General features: G+C 50.6%; 1 protein-coding gene across 1 annotated transcript; it reads right to left on the bottom strand.

Annotated features, from left to right (window-relative positions):
• Positions 1-346: 346 nt before the first annotated feature.
• On the bottom strand, positions 347-8,745 carry LOC122378458 (malonate--CoA ligase ACSF3, mitochondrial-like). The gene is made up of 9 exons (XM_043359553.1): positions 8,672-8,745; positions 5,664-5,969; positions 5,098-5,397; positions 4,542-4,698; positions 3,947-4,147; positions 3,649-3,794; positions 3,332-3,465; positions 2,786-3,067; positions 347-1,457 (listed from the first exon to the last, which is right to left on the bottom strand). Exons 2-9 carry the CDS (start codon positions 5,965-5,967, stop codon positions 1,251-1,253), a joined length of 1,731 nt encoding a protein of 576 aa, XP_043215488.1. The 5' UTR covers positions 5,968-5,969; positions 8,672-8,745; the 3' UTR covers positions 347-1,250.
• Between the last annotated feature and the right edge of the window lie 7,517 nt (positions 8,746-16,262).

Here is a 16,262-nt window from a genome sequence, read left to right as displayed (position 1 = left end):
CACTGATCTACTGTATCGGCAAATCGTTATAACTCCCAAAATTGCTCAGCCTCTTCTCGAGCCCGCGTCTGCTCCAAGACACACTCGCATACCTATGCAAAGTCGTGGACTCAAAACAGGATTAGCTTTTCATACATTGACTGCTTCTACCATCTGAATATCAGAAAAACCGCTTTTATCTCCATGGGCCATGGCTCACTGAACTGAACGAAGTCTGTCTTATTTCTGGCAGTGTCTCGGAGCGCCCCAAACCGCAAAGACTACACCTGAATACGCAGCCAGTCACAGCCAGAATCCATTCCTTTAAATATTATCGACCAAAGCACAAGCTAAATCAAGAAGCTGATGCTGTTCTGTAATACTGTATTTTTTCGTAAACCTTTTTCTCATAGGTCAACGTCGAAAGGACTAAGGTTAAAGGTCTCGGAAAGTACAACGGTTGTACAGACTAACACTCATGATGCGCATTGCGCACACGCCGAGCAGCTTTCCGAATAGCACCAAAGCTGACGCGTTGTCATGTAAAACCTACCACTAAATATTCACAAATATCAAAAAATATCCTGCAGTTCTGTTACTTCATTTCCAAATCTATCTCGCCAAAGAAGACCCCAGACGCTTAGTTTATAGCGCGACTAATTCTATCAATACTTGGTAAATACTGATCTAGATACCGTATTTCATGAGATGAGCATCTACTAGCATGGGTCGCATGGGTCAATTGCTTCTTCCGTTCTCACTTTTTGCAATGCAATTCGTTCCGTCAATTGCTTCGTGCTTCTGCCGATCTACAATCTGCCGTAGAGCGTCAATGCCGATACAGTTGAGCTTCGGTGTATAGAGAACTTGTGCTCAGCCCCTGTATATATCCTTAGCAAAGTTCGTACTGTACTCTGAACTAGTCTGAACCTATCCAGCTTGTGTCGAGGACCCCCAATCATGGTCATTGGTATGCTGAACCAGTAATAGGCCATAACTCACGCTGATATGCGACCACTTTGGTCAATGTCCCGGGGGAACTGCGGCGAATTATATTCCCCCGAGCTCAGGATAACATCTACCGCATCTACAACCGCATCTATATCTGTAGCAACAACTTATCACGTGTTTAAAATCACAGAACTGCCCTGAATGTCAGAGAAGAATCCCAATAACTACCTGAAATCTCAGTCAATCTGTCAAATAACGCCGTATAACCCGTGAACCACCGTATCACCGCCCGCAGCGCCGCCTACCGGCCGTTCGCGGAACTACGCGCCCGCCGCCGGCGCCGTCCCAGGCTCCGGGAACAGGTCTTTGACGAGCTGTTTCTTGTTCACCTTGCCCATGGCGTTGCGAGGCATCTGCGGTAGGACTTTGAGCACGGTGGGCGCGGCGTAGGGCGGCAGCTGGTCCCCGCACCACTGCTTCAGTCCGGCCAGGTCCAGCTCGGCGGAGCTCACAACCACCGCCGCCACCTGACGAACAGAAACAGGAGAGGGTCAGTGAGCGGATTGAATGCCGCTTTTAAGTCGATGGACAAGCCCTTTCTAATCACCAGTATAACGCCTTTTGGGGCGACTAACGGAGCGAGCGAGAGGGTGGGCCTTGCACGTGCGAAATTGCGAGGGGGTACCTCCAACTGACTTGGGCACGGTACCCTACTAACCGGTCTCTAGCGATGTGCCAAATTTGGGCACAATCGGCCCAGCCGTTCTCGAGATCTGGAAGCGGCACCCTGCACGTGCGCACGTGCAAAATGGGTCCCAACTGACTTGTGCACGGCACCCTACTAACCAGTCCCTAACTGTGTACCAAATTTGAGCGCAATCGGTCGAGCCGTTCTCGAGATCTGGAAACGACCCCTGCACGTGCGCACGTGCAGCAGCACCCCAACTCTGGCACATGGATATGCAGGGCCTAGTGGGTGCCTACCTACATGCCAACTTTCAGCGCAATCGGCCAAGTAGTTACCGAGATATTGCAACAATTACAAAACTGACATCTCTTCGTTTTGCACGTGGCACGTGCATAAGGGGTCACCCACATGCATCGGGAATAGTCCAATACTTGGTAGAAGGAATGAAGCTACCCTACAAAATTTACCGCATGTAAATCGGTCAAGTGGTTGCTGAGATATAAGCCTCGCAAAAGCGTCCGCACGGCCGGCCGGCCGGCCGGCCGGCCGGCCGGCCGCTCATACTCAGAAATTTCCGTTAATCTAAGGAAAGACTACGCTCGCTTCGCTCGCTCCGTAATCACCGTTCCGTGCTTCTATCCTCAGGATACTGAAATCCTTCTCCTCCACGCCGCAACCCCCTCCGGGCTGGACAGGCAACTTTATCTCATGCGGGCTGCTCCCTTGGAGCGGCACCGCTGCTCCCGAGGACCCCGTAGCCGGGTGCAGTGAGTACTATGGGGCTGGGTGGCCTGTCCTCTGGACGGGCTCAGCCCCGGCGACTCACTAGGGTGCCTGCCCAGACCAATGTCTCCCCCTATATCCTATTATCCTCCCGGCTCTGAAATGGTCTCATTGGACCGAAAGGGCCTAACCCCCCCAAAAAAAAACTTTCTAAAATAAAATGCTTCAAGAAAATCTCTGAGGCGTCTAAAAACTACGTTCTAAAATGTAATAGCATTCACATTTGACTGTATCGTTCCATAGCCAATATTTCGCAAGTTCGTTAATATCACAAGGCTCCTGAGTCCAGACTCCAGAGCAATTAGCCTGGACAACACGCAACGCATCCCATCTTTCCAACCATTCCCTAGGCCGACCATTTTCCACATCCCATATCTCCCTCACCTTCTGTCCCCATGTGAGGTCGGGCAGGCCGACCACAGCCACATCCTGCACCTCCGGGTGCTCCAGCAGCCGCCGCTCCACGTCCAGCGCGCTGATCTTGAAGCCGCCCGTCTTTATGATATCCACAGAGGTGCGGCCGAGGATGGAGAACACGCCGTCGGAGAGACGCGCCGTGTCGCCCGTCCGGAACCAGCCGTCGGCCGTAAACTCGCGGGCCGTGACCTCGGGACGGCGCCAGTAGCCCGAGAACAGCGACGGGCCGCGCACCAGCAGCTCACCCTCCTGAAGGGGAAGGGCGGGGTAAGTGATGTGTGTGTGTGGGGGGGGGGGGACAAACAGCGGCTCACCCACGTCCTAGCTCAGAATTTCCGTAATAATACTTGTGGCGAGCATGTCCCCTGCCCACCTGACGTCATGAAAACACCGGGCGGATGGCAACCACCAACACAATGCCAAGTGTTCAACTGAGCCAATACGTTAACCCAAACTCATCTACCTGACAGAATGCGCCCTTTCATCGCTCTCTCGAACCCTCGTCTCACTCACCTGGTCCTCACATCCTGGCGTCACGGTGCAGGCGCCGCTGCCGTCCGCCTCGGCCAGTGTGGTGTACCCGGAGACGCCCGGTTCAAACCGGGCTACACGGACGGAGACTGAGGGGAACGGGCGGCCCACCGCACCTGACGGAGGAGGGGAGGAGGGTTAGAGAGTATAGACTGAAGGTATGGGTGGCATGAAGGTATGGTTCCTCGCAGAGGCTACTGACCTGGCACCCTGTGTCCGTGCAGCGGGTCGGTAACCCACCCTGCCCCCGCGCAGAGGCTACTGACCGGGCACCCTGTCCCCGCGCAGAGGCTACTGACCTGGCACCCGGTGTCCGTGCAGCGGGTTGGTGAGCACCATGCCGGTCTCGGTCATGCCGTACCGCTCGAGCAGCCGGTGGCCGGTGGCCGCCTCCCACCGGTCCAGAATGGGACGGGCTAGCGCCGCCGAGCCGCTGATCATCACTCTGCAGGGGACCAAACGGAATTCACAAAAAAATCACCTACCCTGTTTCTACAGTACCATATTCTACAATCTACATCAAGTCTCCAATCTTGCATTACCTCACTTACGTTCACACTTGTATTTGCGTTGCTAGCATGAAGCACCATATCTGACCTGATTTTCGACTTGCAGACGTCCTTGACAAATGACTGGTAGGCGAAGTTGTTCCTGCTCTTGCTGTCGTAGTGTTCGAGCAGCTTGGCGTAGATGGTTGGTACGGCAGTGAACACGTTCACCTGTTCGGCGGGGTCGGAGACCGTGTCCAGCAGGTGGTACCACACCTTCTCGGCGTCAAACGACGGCAGCATCACACACCTGGGGCAGAAGGGGCGGGTCAGGAGCGTAGGGTGGGCGGGGATGTCGAGTTGGGACACACATTTAAGAATGAAATACGAGTGGTTGGAATTAAACACGCGATCAGCCACTGGTCACTAACGGCAGGCACACTGCTATGAAAGGCGTTTTTCATATCCAACATTTGCAAGCTAAGCAAAAGATGAACAGTGTGACTTCTAGAATACACTGTAGAACACTGTTACTCTCTACCTTAAGCTGACAAAACTAAAGATTGATCAAACTCGCACTCCCTTTCCTATACTTCCTTTCTCCCTCCCCTCCCCCCGCAACACCTTCAGGCTCCCACCAGCTACCTACCTCCCCAATTCCCCATCCTCTCCGTCCTCCCTCTCCCACTCCCCACCCCACTCACTTGGCGCCGACGTAGAGCGGACAAGCCAGCGCGTTGATGAGTCCGTGTGTGTGGTGCAGTGGCAGCGTGTGGAGAATCACGTCTGACGGCTGCCACTGCCAGGCGGAGACCATGTCGCGCGTCTGGCTCAGTAGGTTACCGTGGGTGAGCACCACACCTGGAGGGGAGGGGGAGAGGTGGTCAGAGCGGGGGTGGGGCCGCTGGGAAGGTGGGCGTGTTGGTGTCCCAGCGGAGACATGTTCCCGTAAGTGTAGGTCGACATTATTTTTAGGCGAATGGCATGCCTATAAAAAAGCCGTTGGATAAAAACGGATATTTCGCAAAACGTCATTTGTGAAAAGAACCCTTTTCATAAATGAACGTTGACATTGGAGAGCTGCTTTTGGCATTCCCATGTGGTAATGCAGAATGCCTTGCCATGTGAATCCCAGGTCGGTGACAGCCCAAATTTCCGTCGGCAACGAAAAAAAACCACAATCACTCCCCACCTAAACACCCCTTAGTCAACTGCCTTCATCCCTCCAGGCCCCCCGCCTCCCCCCTCTCCCGCCCTCACCTTTGGGCGGTCCGGTGGTGCCGCTGGTGTACAGAATCACCGCCGGCTGGTGGTCCTCCCTGCTCCCCACCTCCTCCCCCTCTCTCTCCGCTCCTCCCTCTCCCTCCGCTCCTCCCTCTCCCTCCGCTCCTCCCTCTGCCGTCGTCTCGCCGTCAGCCAGCAGCAGCGGCAGGCGGGAGTCGGCCACGGCTGTCTCCAGCTGCGCCGCCGTCTCCTCAGTGCCGACCACGGCCGCCGACTGGGAGTCGTCGAGGTAGTAGCGGTGCTGAGAGGTCGGGTGGGCGCCGCACAGCGGTACAGCTGCCGGCAGGGGTGGTGGAGGGAGGGTAGGGATGGACCGGGTGGGACACACTGGGCTGAGTTCTCATCTCAGGTGAATGATGAAACAGGAATCTCGACAACAAGTGAGTGCAGTAGTTTGCATGCTGTCTGGAATATTTCCTACAACAAGACATTCCTTATAATGCTGCTTTCCTACAATTCATTGTTCACATTTCACAACAATCTCTAGCTTAAGCCGACGTCATTCCTACGACGCCCCACAGTATCCCTATCCTCCGCCTCACCTACATGTCCTGCCATCCAGACGGCCCACTGGGCCGAGACGAACTGGTGACCGGGCGGCGCCAGCACGGCCACCCGGGAGCCGGGCTCGGGAGCGGCGCGCCGCAGCCGGCCGGCCAGCGCCGCGGCGCGCGCCAGCAGCTGGCGGTACGTGTGACGGCCGGACGGGTCCACCAGCGCCGTCCGCTCGCCGTGCGACCGCGCCGCCTCCAGGAGCCCGGCATGCAGCCGGCGCGTGTACAGGTACCGGGAGACAGATAGCCCCGGCAGGCAGGCAGGGAGCGAGTGCAGCACGCAGACTGACATGGCTGGGGAGAGAGGGGAGAGACGAGAGAGGTTGGGTGTTTTCATGGTGCAATGTTGAAAAATAGAAAAGGAAATAACCAACGGTGAGATACATTAACTGCTAGAGTAACTTTAATGTAAATATTAATATAATGCCTTTAAAAAATTAGAGCTACCTACCTACTACGGTTGATATTTTTATGCTGCATGAATCAGGAAAATATTACCAATATTTCTAGCCTGGAACCACAGGCACTTTGAAAGCAACCTGACAAAATTATGGTAAATACCTATATCTTCTGTCACTCCTTACTCCTTGGCAATAAATTTTCATTACGTATCTCCTTTATGAAGTGTCATTTGGTGTCATTGGAGAAGCCATAAAATGTAGAATAAGTTTAATAAAGATGCCTAATAAAATGAAATCAGCATAAGCAAACCATAGACAGCTTTTACCAACACAAAAATTGCCAGATGGGGGTAGTTACCGGTGCGAGCGACTTTAGCGAGTGTCATTCGAGCGAACGTCATTTGAGCGAACCATTTTCAGCGAATGGCAATTCAGCGATTATCAAGTAAAGCCATTATCAAATATAACGATTATCAATTTTAGCGAAAGCTATGTTTCAGCGATAATTATTTCGTCGACTACAATGTGAGCGACTGTCAGTTCAGCGAAACACTTCATCGTCCTATTACGGTGCATTTTTTTTTTTTTTTTACTTTTGCCAGCGCATACGTATAATAGTAAAGTAACCTTGCGTACGAAAGTTTTCGGAGTTTCTCATGGTTATCTGGAACTGGATGGCGGATGTCACGTTCTAAGGTCAGACATTGAGTTCCAAATTTAATGCTACATTTCTAAAAAAAAAAAATTCAACGGTTCAATTTCACTCCCCTGCTCTTTGCCAATCATGGTGACCAAACATTTGTTCAGAGATTCATATCGCTTGCGCTGTTTTTCACGAAATTCCCCCGCTTGAATTTGGATCAGTTCCCATGTTGTAAATTTTGTTCTTGCCCCAAGCACCGTACAAATTTCCAGGTATTTGGGTGAGGTCCCTGAAACATAGACTGGACTTTCCTGTGCCATCTCTCGAGTTTATTATTGGTCCTTGGCATTCCTTCCGTCGTCCTATCTCTCACATTCCACATTTTCAATTCAAATTTTGCCCGCCTCCTTCCCCTCCCACCCCTTGTTGGTCGTCCGATGTATGTGTCTTCAAATGATGCGTAAAGCGGTGCAATAATTTTCAAATCACTTTGTTCCCGAAGTTCGTCCAGCTGCTCAAAACTATTGACCACAAGCTGAGAAGGAAGAAATGTAGGAAAGCCAAGGACTTAACCCTCGCCCGCACATGGGGGGGGGGGGGTGGTTGCAGCCCCCCCCCCCCCCAGGTAGTCTTTCTGCTCTGCACTCAACATTTTTAGAGCTAGAAGGCTGATTTTTCGTATAGCTGCTCCTCTATCCTTTCTTGATGTCCACTGTAAATTTCAAGTTTCTGTGATTTTTTGTTTCGGAGGGAGATATGACCTTGTTTGTCAGGTCATATCATGACCCAAATGGCCAATTCTCAACATATTGCGTTTGCCATGGGCCTTATGAGCTTTTGACACCCTGATTTCGGCCTTTTTTGCCAGTCTTACCTCCCACCTATCATGGAACATGTTGTTCGACGATGTACAGGGGTCAAGGTCAGGGTCAAGGTCAACCTAGGTCATCTAAGATAATTGCGTTTTAGGCAAGCTGAATTTACTTTTTTGAAGTTTTTTGACTGCATTTTTGGTAAAAGCTTCTCAGATCATGATTTCATGTAATATGGACCCAAAAACAATCGGTGCACACATCAGTATACACACAGACACACACAGACATACAAACACATATAATTGACCTTGACCTAACTTGACCTGAAATGACCTCAGCAGCAAAATTCTGGTCGGTTAGTGTGACTAAGAGGTTCTAGCTGGCTTGGCACCAGAAAACAGCATCGTCATCGGTATTTGATAAGCAGCACACTTGATATCCAACGGTGACCCAAAACAGCAACATTTTTTAGTTTGACCTGACCTGGAAGGTCAATGACTGACCTGAGAAGGTAAAACTGGGTATCATTGGATTCGTCTCTTCCCAAAGAATCTTTTTGGTCTTTAGCGCTAAGCTCTATCTCCAACAGGAACGAAATGGCGCGGGGGGGGGGTGGCAGCCTCCCCCCCCATGTGCGTTCTAGGATGGGAAAATGGCATGTGCGGGCGAGGGTTAAAAGCAAATTAATATTTTGCCGCGTGCAGCTTGAAGCATGACACCTACCAAACGGGTATTCCAAGGGCAAGAATTTCCGAGAAGTAGCAAATGATTGACTTTTGTCGCGTTCGGTTTCGCTGTAACTGCATCGCTCAATTGGTCTCCCATTGACCACCATATACTCGCTCAATCTGGTTTCGCTGATTCTGGTCCTCGCCAAAGTTGATAATCGCTGTGATTGAATTCGCGGACTTGACAATCGCTGAAAAGGTCAATCGCTTAAATTGATAGTCGCTGAAAATGTTTCGCTCAAATGTCGTTCGCTGAAATGACGCTCGCTCAGGTGTCGCAGAACCGTAGTTACAGACCTGAGGCCATCATTAAAAAATAAAATCAAGCCATCATGAATTCAAATTTAGTTTCGAGGCAAGGGAGCAGATACATGCGTAATAATTTCGATACATAGGACATAATGCTTACCTTTTTATGGTTAAAACTTAAATTCGATAAATACTATGCTTATTTGGCCCAACACTTCAATTGAATTGTCATTCGTTCATCAATTTCTAAGCGCTGTCGTATAAATATGCGCGGCAAATACAATTCTCACGCAGCAGGTTTCAGGCTCACCGCAACCAAAATATAAAATGTGGTGAGTTGAATAATGCTTGTTTTACTTTACAACTTAATGCCTACTACATAAGCTACAGGATTCAGAGAGAGAGAGAGAGAGAGTTTTTATAAGTAAAAAAAGAAATTCTAGTTAAAAAGTTCTGTTTTTTATTCATTTATTCACCGTAGCATTGTCATGAATGAAAGAAAGGGTTGACAGAGTTACAGCCAACATCAGGCATGACAGAGGTTAGGATGGGTATAGAAGAAGCTGACTTGTGTGGAACCAAGGACCTAAGTAGGTTTACATAGCCTTGGCCTTGGGTAGAGCTAGAGCTAATGCTGCGCACGTGCGCAGGTCCCGACCCCATGCAGCCTGAGCCGTCTGTTTGAACAATTCCGAATAGTTCGGGAGAATTTGGATGTGAAACTCAAAAGCTTAGCGTTCCTATCAAAGCTCGTTACGGTGCGCCCAGCTCTAGTGACTCAGTGCCTTTTATGCCGAAGTCTAGGAATGAAGACGCCATAACTCAGTCTTTCAAGTTTGAGTCTAACCTACTTCTAAGTTACAAGTTGCAAATTAAATGTATAAAACTTACCTACTTTAAAAAAATGGTTGAAAAATGGAGAGCCATACCCCCCCTCCCGCTCCCTGTTCACCATGACCGTTTGTCCTAGTGGAGTCTCCGTGTCGTTACTCGTTACCCTCCTTGTGGTCCTAATGCGTCCGTTTCGAAACTCGGTGGCAGCGAGTTCGCGGCCGTGGATTACTGTATGCAGCTGCTGGCAATATAGCTGGCAACTGGCGAAAGAGTCGAGAGAGGGAGAGAGAGAGAGAGAGAGAGAGAGAGAGAGAGAGAGAGAGAGAGAGAGAGAGAGAGAGAGAGAGAGAGATAGAGAGAGAGAGAGAGAGAGAGAGAGAGAGAACCACGCTAGACCGGGGACTTGGGAGTTGGGGGTACCGTCTCGCAACCCGCAATCTAATAAATCTGCGATGCCTAGGTACATAAGTATATGTATGGGACGCCCACGACACGACATTGCGATTTAAATTTAACCCGCGCCGGGCCGGTGCTCTGAGATTCCGCGCCGGGCCGGGGGGGGGGGGTGTCTGAACACCCCCCCCGTCTAACTCGGCTCCTGGGCCACGTAGAGACACGCGGTAAGCGGCAATCGAAAGAACGTCTAAAATAAGGACGAAAACACTTCGGTCATTTTTTGGGTCAGGTCAAAGGTCAGGTCACCAGAGGTCACCAAAGGTAAAATGTTGACTATTTCAACATTTTGGAAACTGCCAACGGCTATCTCGGGAACCGATAGAGCTACAGCGCCGCGGAAAAGCGCATTCGATAGCCCTTTTACAGACCGTTCTGAGTAATGTTCTCAGATTTGACCTCAGGTCAACGGTTTAGCCTCCAGAGGGCAAAAACTTCAAAAATAGCTGTTTTTACGAAAAGTGTTTTTTTTGGCAATAACTTTTGACTCAAAAAAGCCATGACATTACTTTTGCCAGCATCGTGTTCCTCTCGTCGAGACGCATCGAATGAACTATAATTTGACCTTGAAAGGTCAGCTTGAAAATTTGACCTCAGGTCAAGGTCATGACCTGACCGGAAAAGGTCATGCTGCATATCAGTCGATCCGCAACGTCGAGCCGAACACATCTAAGGCATTTTCAGCGCTCTAGCACGCCTCTATCAGAAGTTATTAGCGAAAAACTGATAGATTCTGTTCGTGACCTGAGATGACCTCGGGGACATAACGAGGGGTCACAGTTGCCATTTTCCGGTTCAGTGTGTCAATTGTACCTATATCTCGATGTTTGAGAGTGTCTAGAATAGCGTTCGTGCAAAACAGACGCTTTTCAATTTTCTCCCATTGACTTATAATGGAGAGGCCGCAAAATTGACCTGACCTTAGGTCACCGATATCAAAATTCCGAGATAAACATTTTGTAGATATAGTTGCTCTTATCAATCGCTGAAAGTTTCAAGGCAATCGATCAATCGGTGTAGCTATGACGAGCATTCCTATTTTTCTGAGGTGAGGTCACTTGGCGTGACCTGGTGACCTGACCTAAGGCGACCTGGGTCTTAAATTTTCACAACATGTGCGGAAAAGATGCACGAACAGGTGTGCCAAAAACGGCGGCGCTCCGCACCTCCGTTTTTGAGATATCTGCGAAAAACCGCAGGGGGGGTGTTCAAACACCCCCCCCCCCGGCCCGGCGCGGGTTAATATCCGATCCGTGAACCGGGTGCGGGCAAGGCCCGATGGTGGGCACCGCACCTCACTTGAACTTCCATGCTGTACGTATAACTCATGTATAAGGCACCGCTTAGCGCGGCATCAGTTTTCCCATTCTTACAAAATTCACATTTGAAAAAGTTGAATTTATCATTTTTCCAGTTCTTGGGACTTCTCGTCAAAGTGGTTGACGCACTGTTTTGATCCTTGCTCGCTGCTCAGTATAGGCAATTGCTCATGCAATTGCTCCTATAGGAGCAATATGCTATCGCATAGACATTAGACACCTACCTATAGGGTCTTGGGCGCAACGCCACTCACGCGGTCAGGGGGGGGGGAGTGGGGAGCAAGGGGACGATGCCGGGAGGGAAGGGGCGGGGCCGGGAGAGGGGTGTCTCGGCCGTTGGCGGATGCGCCCGAGGCGACCCTTCTGCGCGGAAGGCTCGAATTCCTTCCGCGCTCATAACGTTTACGTTTGTTGTGAACGTTGTGAAGTTGTGTGTTGTGCGTGGTGTGTGTTGCGTGGCGTGGGTGATGGGTGTTTGCTGGTGTGTCCGTGCAGTGACATCCAGGGACCAGGGACCAGGTGCAGCAGCAGGACAGTCGCTCGGTAGTGAGTGATGTAGCATAAGTGCTAACAGACTGAACATTGGACACCAACCTTGACCTAGACCTGCATCAACCTGAACCCGATCCTCGATATTCTTCTACGGCTCGGCTCGCGTGTCAACCGAGGCATGCCAATGCCAGAAAATGAAAGATCAAGAACCGGCAATGATCCTGTTTAGGGACGGCGCCGACAAACGCAAGAAACGCTCATCACGGACAAGGACGAGTTCAACCATGGCCCGTCTCTGGACATTGAGAGGTAAGTTTGCTCTTTGGACCTCACCTGGCAATAATTGCCGGCGGCACTGGACCATGAAAGAGCGACAAAGAGTCTGAACGGGACTGAACTCCTGCGTAATCGTGGGGCCATGGGTCGTGCAGGCTGTCGCTCATAAAAGTGAAAAGACTGACGGCGCCGCGAAATTTGGTACGACTATTCCCTCATCAATTTTACACATGGTGTGCAAGTTTGAACCTCCTACCTTTTAAGGTCAGGTCACCAGGTCACTTTGAATGACCCAACCTCAAGTCACTTTTTTGCAACTTTGTCACCGTGCCAGAGCTACAGTAGATGTCGGAGGCCTTTGAAAGTCGCAGGATGTTATAAGGTCATTAGTAGCTACAATTTGTATATCTCGGAATTTTGATATCGGTGACCTAAGGTCAGGTCAATTTCGCGACCTCCCCATTATAAGTCAATGGGGGAAAAATCAACTCCCTATTTTTACCACTAAAACGGGTCGGAATGGCCCCATATACCATACATGACTTCATATACGATCAACCTTCACTACTTTGAGGTCTGTTTTGCTGTTGGGCAGCTGTGAGGTCATGTGACGTCATCAAAGGTCACCAAAGGTTTTTGGCCAATAACTCCGTACAGGAACAAGATACAGCCGCGTGGATGGTCTCATTGTGTTCAGCTCGTCAAGACGCATCGAATGATATACATGATGACCTCGAGGTCACGTGACCTGAGGTCAACCTTTGACCTTGACCTTTCGAGGTCAACATATATATCATTCGATGCGGATTGACGAGAGGATCACGATGATGCCCTTAGTTTGCTCCTATCTTGACTAATTCGAAAGTTATTCGAGAAAAACTCTCCATATCTAGCGCCGCCATTTTGAATTTTTCGACCCCTGTGACGTCATCTTTGACCTGACCTGAAAATGACCTTAGTAAAAATTGTAGATCTTGACCGTGTGTATCCGATGCCGTTTACCGCTTGTCGCTATCTTGCTTCATTCTCGAGATCTCAGGGGGGGGGGCGGTCATCCGCCCCCCCCCCCCGTCGGTGCGAAGTTGGCGCAGACCCCCGTCGGTGCGCGGGTTAACCCACGCTGACGCCCGATCGCAATGGCCGATGGGCCTCCTGGATTTTCACGCCCTGTTGGGGGTCTCATGGGGTGGGAGTGTAAATGAACATTCCCCTCTTTCACCTACTGCATGTAGTAGCACGTGAATAGACGGCGCTCAAATTAGAATCAAGAATTATACCTATAAATTGCTTTTTTTAATTTTGAGGACAGATCAAAGGTCAGGTCGTCACAGGTCATTGAAGGCGAAGCTTCGCCTTTTATGACATTTTCGACAAATCGGCTCAACTAAAACTCTGGAGCGAATAGAGCTACATTGTCGCATAAATGGGCATTAGGGAGACGTTAAATGTGACACATGACACTTCACGAATGGACGCGTCAGTACAGCGACCAAATGAGGTCAGATAGGGGAGACCGGGACAAAGTGGCCACCCCACGTTGTAGGCCTTAGCAACTAGCGTCAGCCCCTGTTTATGGTTGCCAATTATAGTTGTCTTCGCGGACGTTCGAATCGAATGAGCCACACGCGTGAGCCTCACCGGAGTTTCCGGCCCGTCGCCATTTTCGGTGATTGACGGAAAGGCACTTCTTCCCAGATTAGAGGTTTGTAACTAACCTGGGTTATTCTTACGCTTTTTAAATGTTATTTTTTTACAACCGTTTGGAAGCGTATGCAAGCGTTCTCATTCATCCATTGAGTGGCTATCGTTACATCGTACACGCCTTCTATAACCAATTTGAATGCGTTTCGCTCCGCTAATAAAAGAGCTGGAAGATTTTCGTTACGGACGGTAGGCGCGGGCAAAGTGGACGGGACAGAGGTTACGAAGTCGGCTAAAAAGCATAAATTGAATGTTCATTTAGGATGGCACGGTTCTAGCACTCTTAAAAATTCCTTGTCTCTTCAGATCTTACTAAAGCTCCTTGACCTTTTGCATACAATGCTGAGTGGTGCATTGCGGTTGCCGTCGGCCTCGGTGGCGCTGCGATCTGAACCCACAGGGGGCGCGGAGGTGGCCGATGCTGCGGCGTTAGCGGCGATGTTATAACGGTGGGGACAGCGGCAGCAGCTAATACGTGGCAGACCGCGATAAATGACGCAACAGAGCCGGGCGAGGACGGCCCCGCCGCCGCCGCTCTGCGCTGGGGAGCCGCCGCCGGTTTTGGCCGGGGTCACGCGGCTATACTGGAGGATTGGCGTGGAATATGACCCGCGCCCTGAGCCCGGCAGCCGCTCCCTGCATCGGGAGGGGTCAGAAGGCTGGGCTTGGAAGTGGGTAGGAACGGCTCGGGGGGAGGGGGGGGGGGGGCTGGACAGGGTCGGGTCGGTAGGGCTGGGCTGGGCTGCGGACATTGGGCAGGGACGGACGGGTCGGGACTGGCAGGGCTGGGTTAGGGAATGGGTACTGGGTGGTAGGCACTGGGTAGGGTCGGATCGAGTCGGGTTGGGAGGGCTGGGCTAGGCTGAGCATAGACGGTCGAAGAGTTTGGGAGGGTGCTGGGCTAATCGCGGCGTGGATGTCAGTGATATTGGCTGGGCTGGTGGCAGCTGAATAGCCTGCATCGGCGACAGTCGTGAATACGAGATGACATCGCAGATCGTGAGACGAATGGAACAGCAGTAGCGATTTGCAGCAGTGCTGCGCGCGATATTTATTTATTTTTTATTTGCTTGATTGTCAACAGAGCAATCTCCACTTACAGGCGAAGTAATAGACCTGAAATATATGATACATGTTACGGTGTGATAAATAGGTATCAGTCATGAACGACGAAAAATAGCTCCCTTTTTCAACTCTGAGTTAGAATGAATCAGTACAAACAGCTCGGGAAGCAACTGCAAGAGACGTCACCAGACAGAAAGTGCCTATAATGCAACACCGGATATGACGCAACCATGGAACGAACATCGAGGCATTTCCCGTCTCCCGACGCCTGGACGTTTTCCGTCGTCACTAAACCAAAACTGACGTCAAGCCGCTACAAACAGCACACTACCTCATCATCATCATCATCATCATAACCAAGTTTATTAAACAAAAAATACGGGCTGAAATTGTACAAAAATAGGACAGGCGCAAAAGCAAAAGCTTAACTCAAAGCGCCTTGTCTGAATGACATACATAAACAAATGTAAACACGGCTGCGTAAACACGGCTAAACACTACCTATATATGTATAGTGTGCTGCATACTGCACTGCTACCGGATCAGCCTCTGCATTATGTAGGTACGTGGATAAGAAATTGTAACGACATTTGTACATGGCTACCTCATTCGGTCCACTCTCTCCGCCTCTCCCTGTTTCTATCAGCTGATTCAAACACTTTCAATGGTCTTCCGCCGTGCCTTTTATGGGCGTGACTTCCTATGTGTAGACGTAGAGTCTCTCTCTCTCTCTCTCTCTCTCTCTCTCTCTCTCTCTCTCTCTCTCTCTCTCTCTCTCTCTCTCTCTCTCTCTCTCTCTCTCTCTCTCTCTCTCTCCCAGCCTCATCCTTTAGCCCAGCAGCGCTCCACTGTGCAGCCGAGTCGTCCCGGCGTGACGATTTCTCCAGTCCCTCCGCGTGGCGGCTCGTCCCGTGACGCCTATTGTCGTTTGTGAGTCTTCTGTAAGTAGGTACGCAGTGGATGCAGCGCTCTGTGACCGCTGCAGTCCGCTCGGTCACCGGCTCAGCCTGCAACGGTGCACAGTGCGATTGCACAATACTCGGAACGGGTAAATTAATATCCGGTACCACTAAGAAATGACAGTAGAGGATGTGATGGGAACGGTAAAAAAGAGCAAGGATAAACCTTGTGCTGAAACAATGCACATAGCTCACAGAGCAAGACACACTTGATTGAATTGTGTGACTGCTTTGAGCAAAAGCAGCCCCTGAAAGTTCCGCACCAGCCACCATATGTTGAGTATGTATTGTCGACTGATAGATCAGTTGAATTAGAACTTGAAAAGATCGCCCTCCTGAGTGTCTCAAGTTCAGGCTCATTCATCTCAGCTCCAGGGATAACCGATAAAGGGCTCAAAAGTCTGTTTTTCTGCGCTAGCTTCTGCCGTCGGCCCGTCGGGCTATAGCGTACGGAACTAGAAAAGCTCAGATAATCAGAGATCTATCTAAGAGTACCGCATAGCTGGCTGTGGCCCGCCACACTTACCGTCTGCACATGCGGGAGGCAAGAAGTCGACTGGACTAGACGGACATGGTGTCTGAACCCCGGTTTACAGGGTGTCCCATAAGTTCGTTCTCACCTTATATTTGCATGTAAAACGCAGTACATTGC

This window comes from Amphibalanus amphitrite, unplaced genomic scaffold, assembly GCF_019059575.1.
Source record: "Amphibalanus amphitrite isolate SeventyFive unplaced genomic scaffold, NRLGWU_Aamphi_draft 000059F_arrow, whole genome shotgun sequence".
NCBI classification, from domain to species: Eukaryota; Metazoa; Arthropoda; class Thecostraca; order Balanomorpha; family Balanidae; genus Amphibalanus; species Amphibalanus amphitrite.
This window is presented reverse-complemented; position numbering and strand designations above follow the sequence as displayed.

Coding starts and splice junctions, on each gene's coding strand:
- LOC122378458 (XM_043359553.1), bottom strand. CDS start 5,967: ATGTCAGTCTGCGTGCTGCACTCGCTCCCTGCCTGCCTGCCGGGGCTA. Junction 3,068..3,331: donor CGCCAGGATGTGAGGACCAG/GTGAGTGAGACG, acceptor CTTCCCCTTCAG/GAGGGTGAGCTGCTGGTGCG. Junction 1,458..2,785: donor ACCTCACATGGGGACAGAAG/GTGAGGGAGATA, acceptor TCTGTTCGTCAG/GTGGCGGCGGTGGTTGTGAG.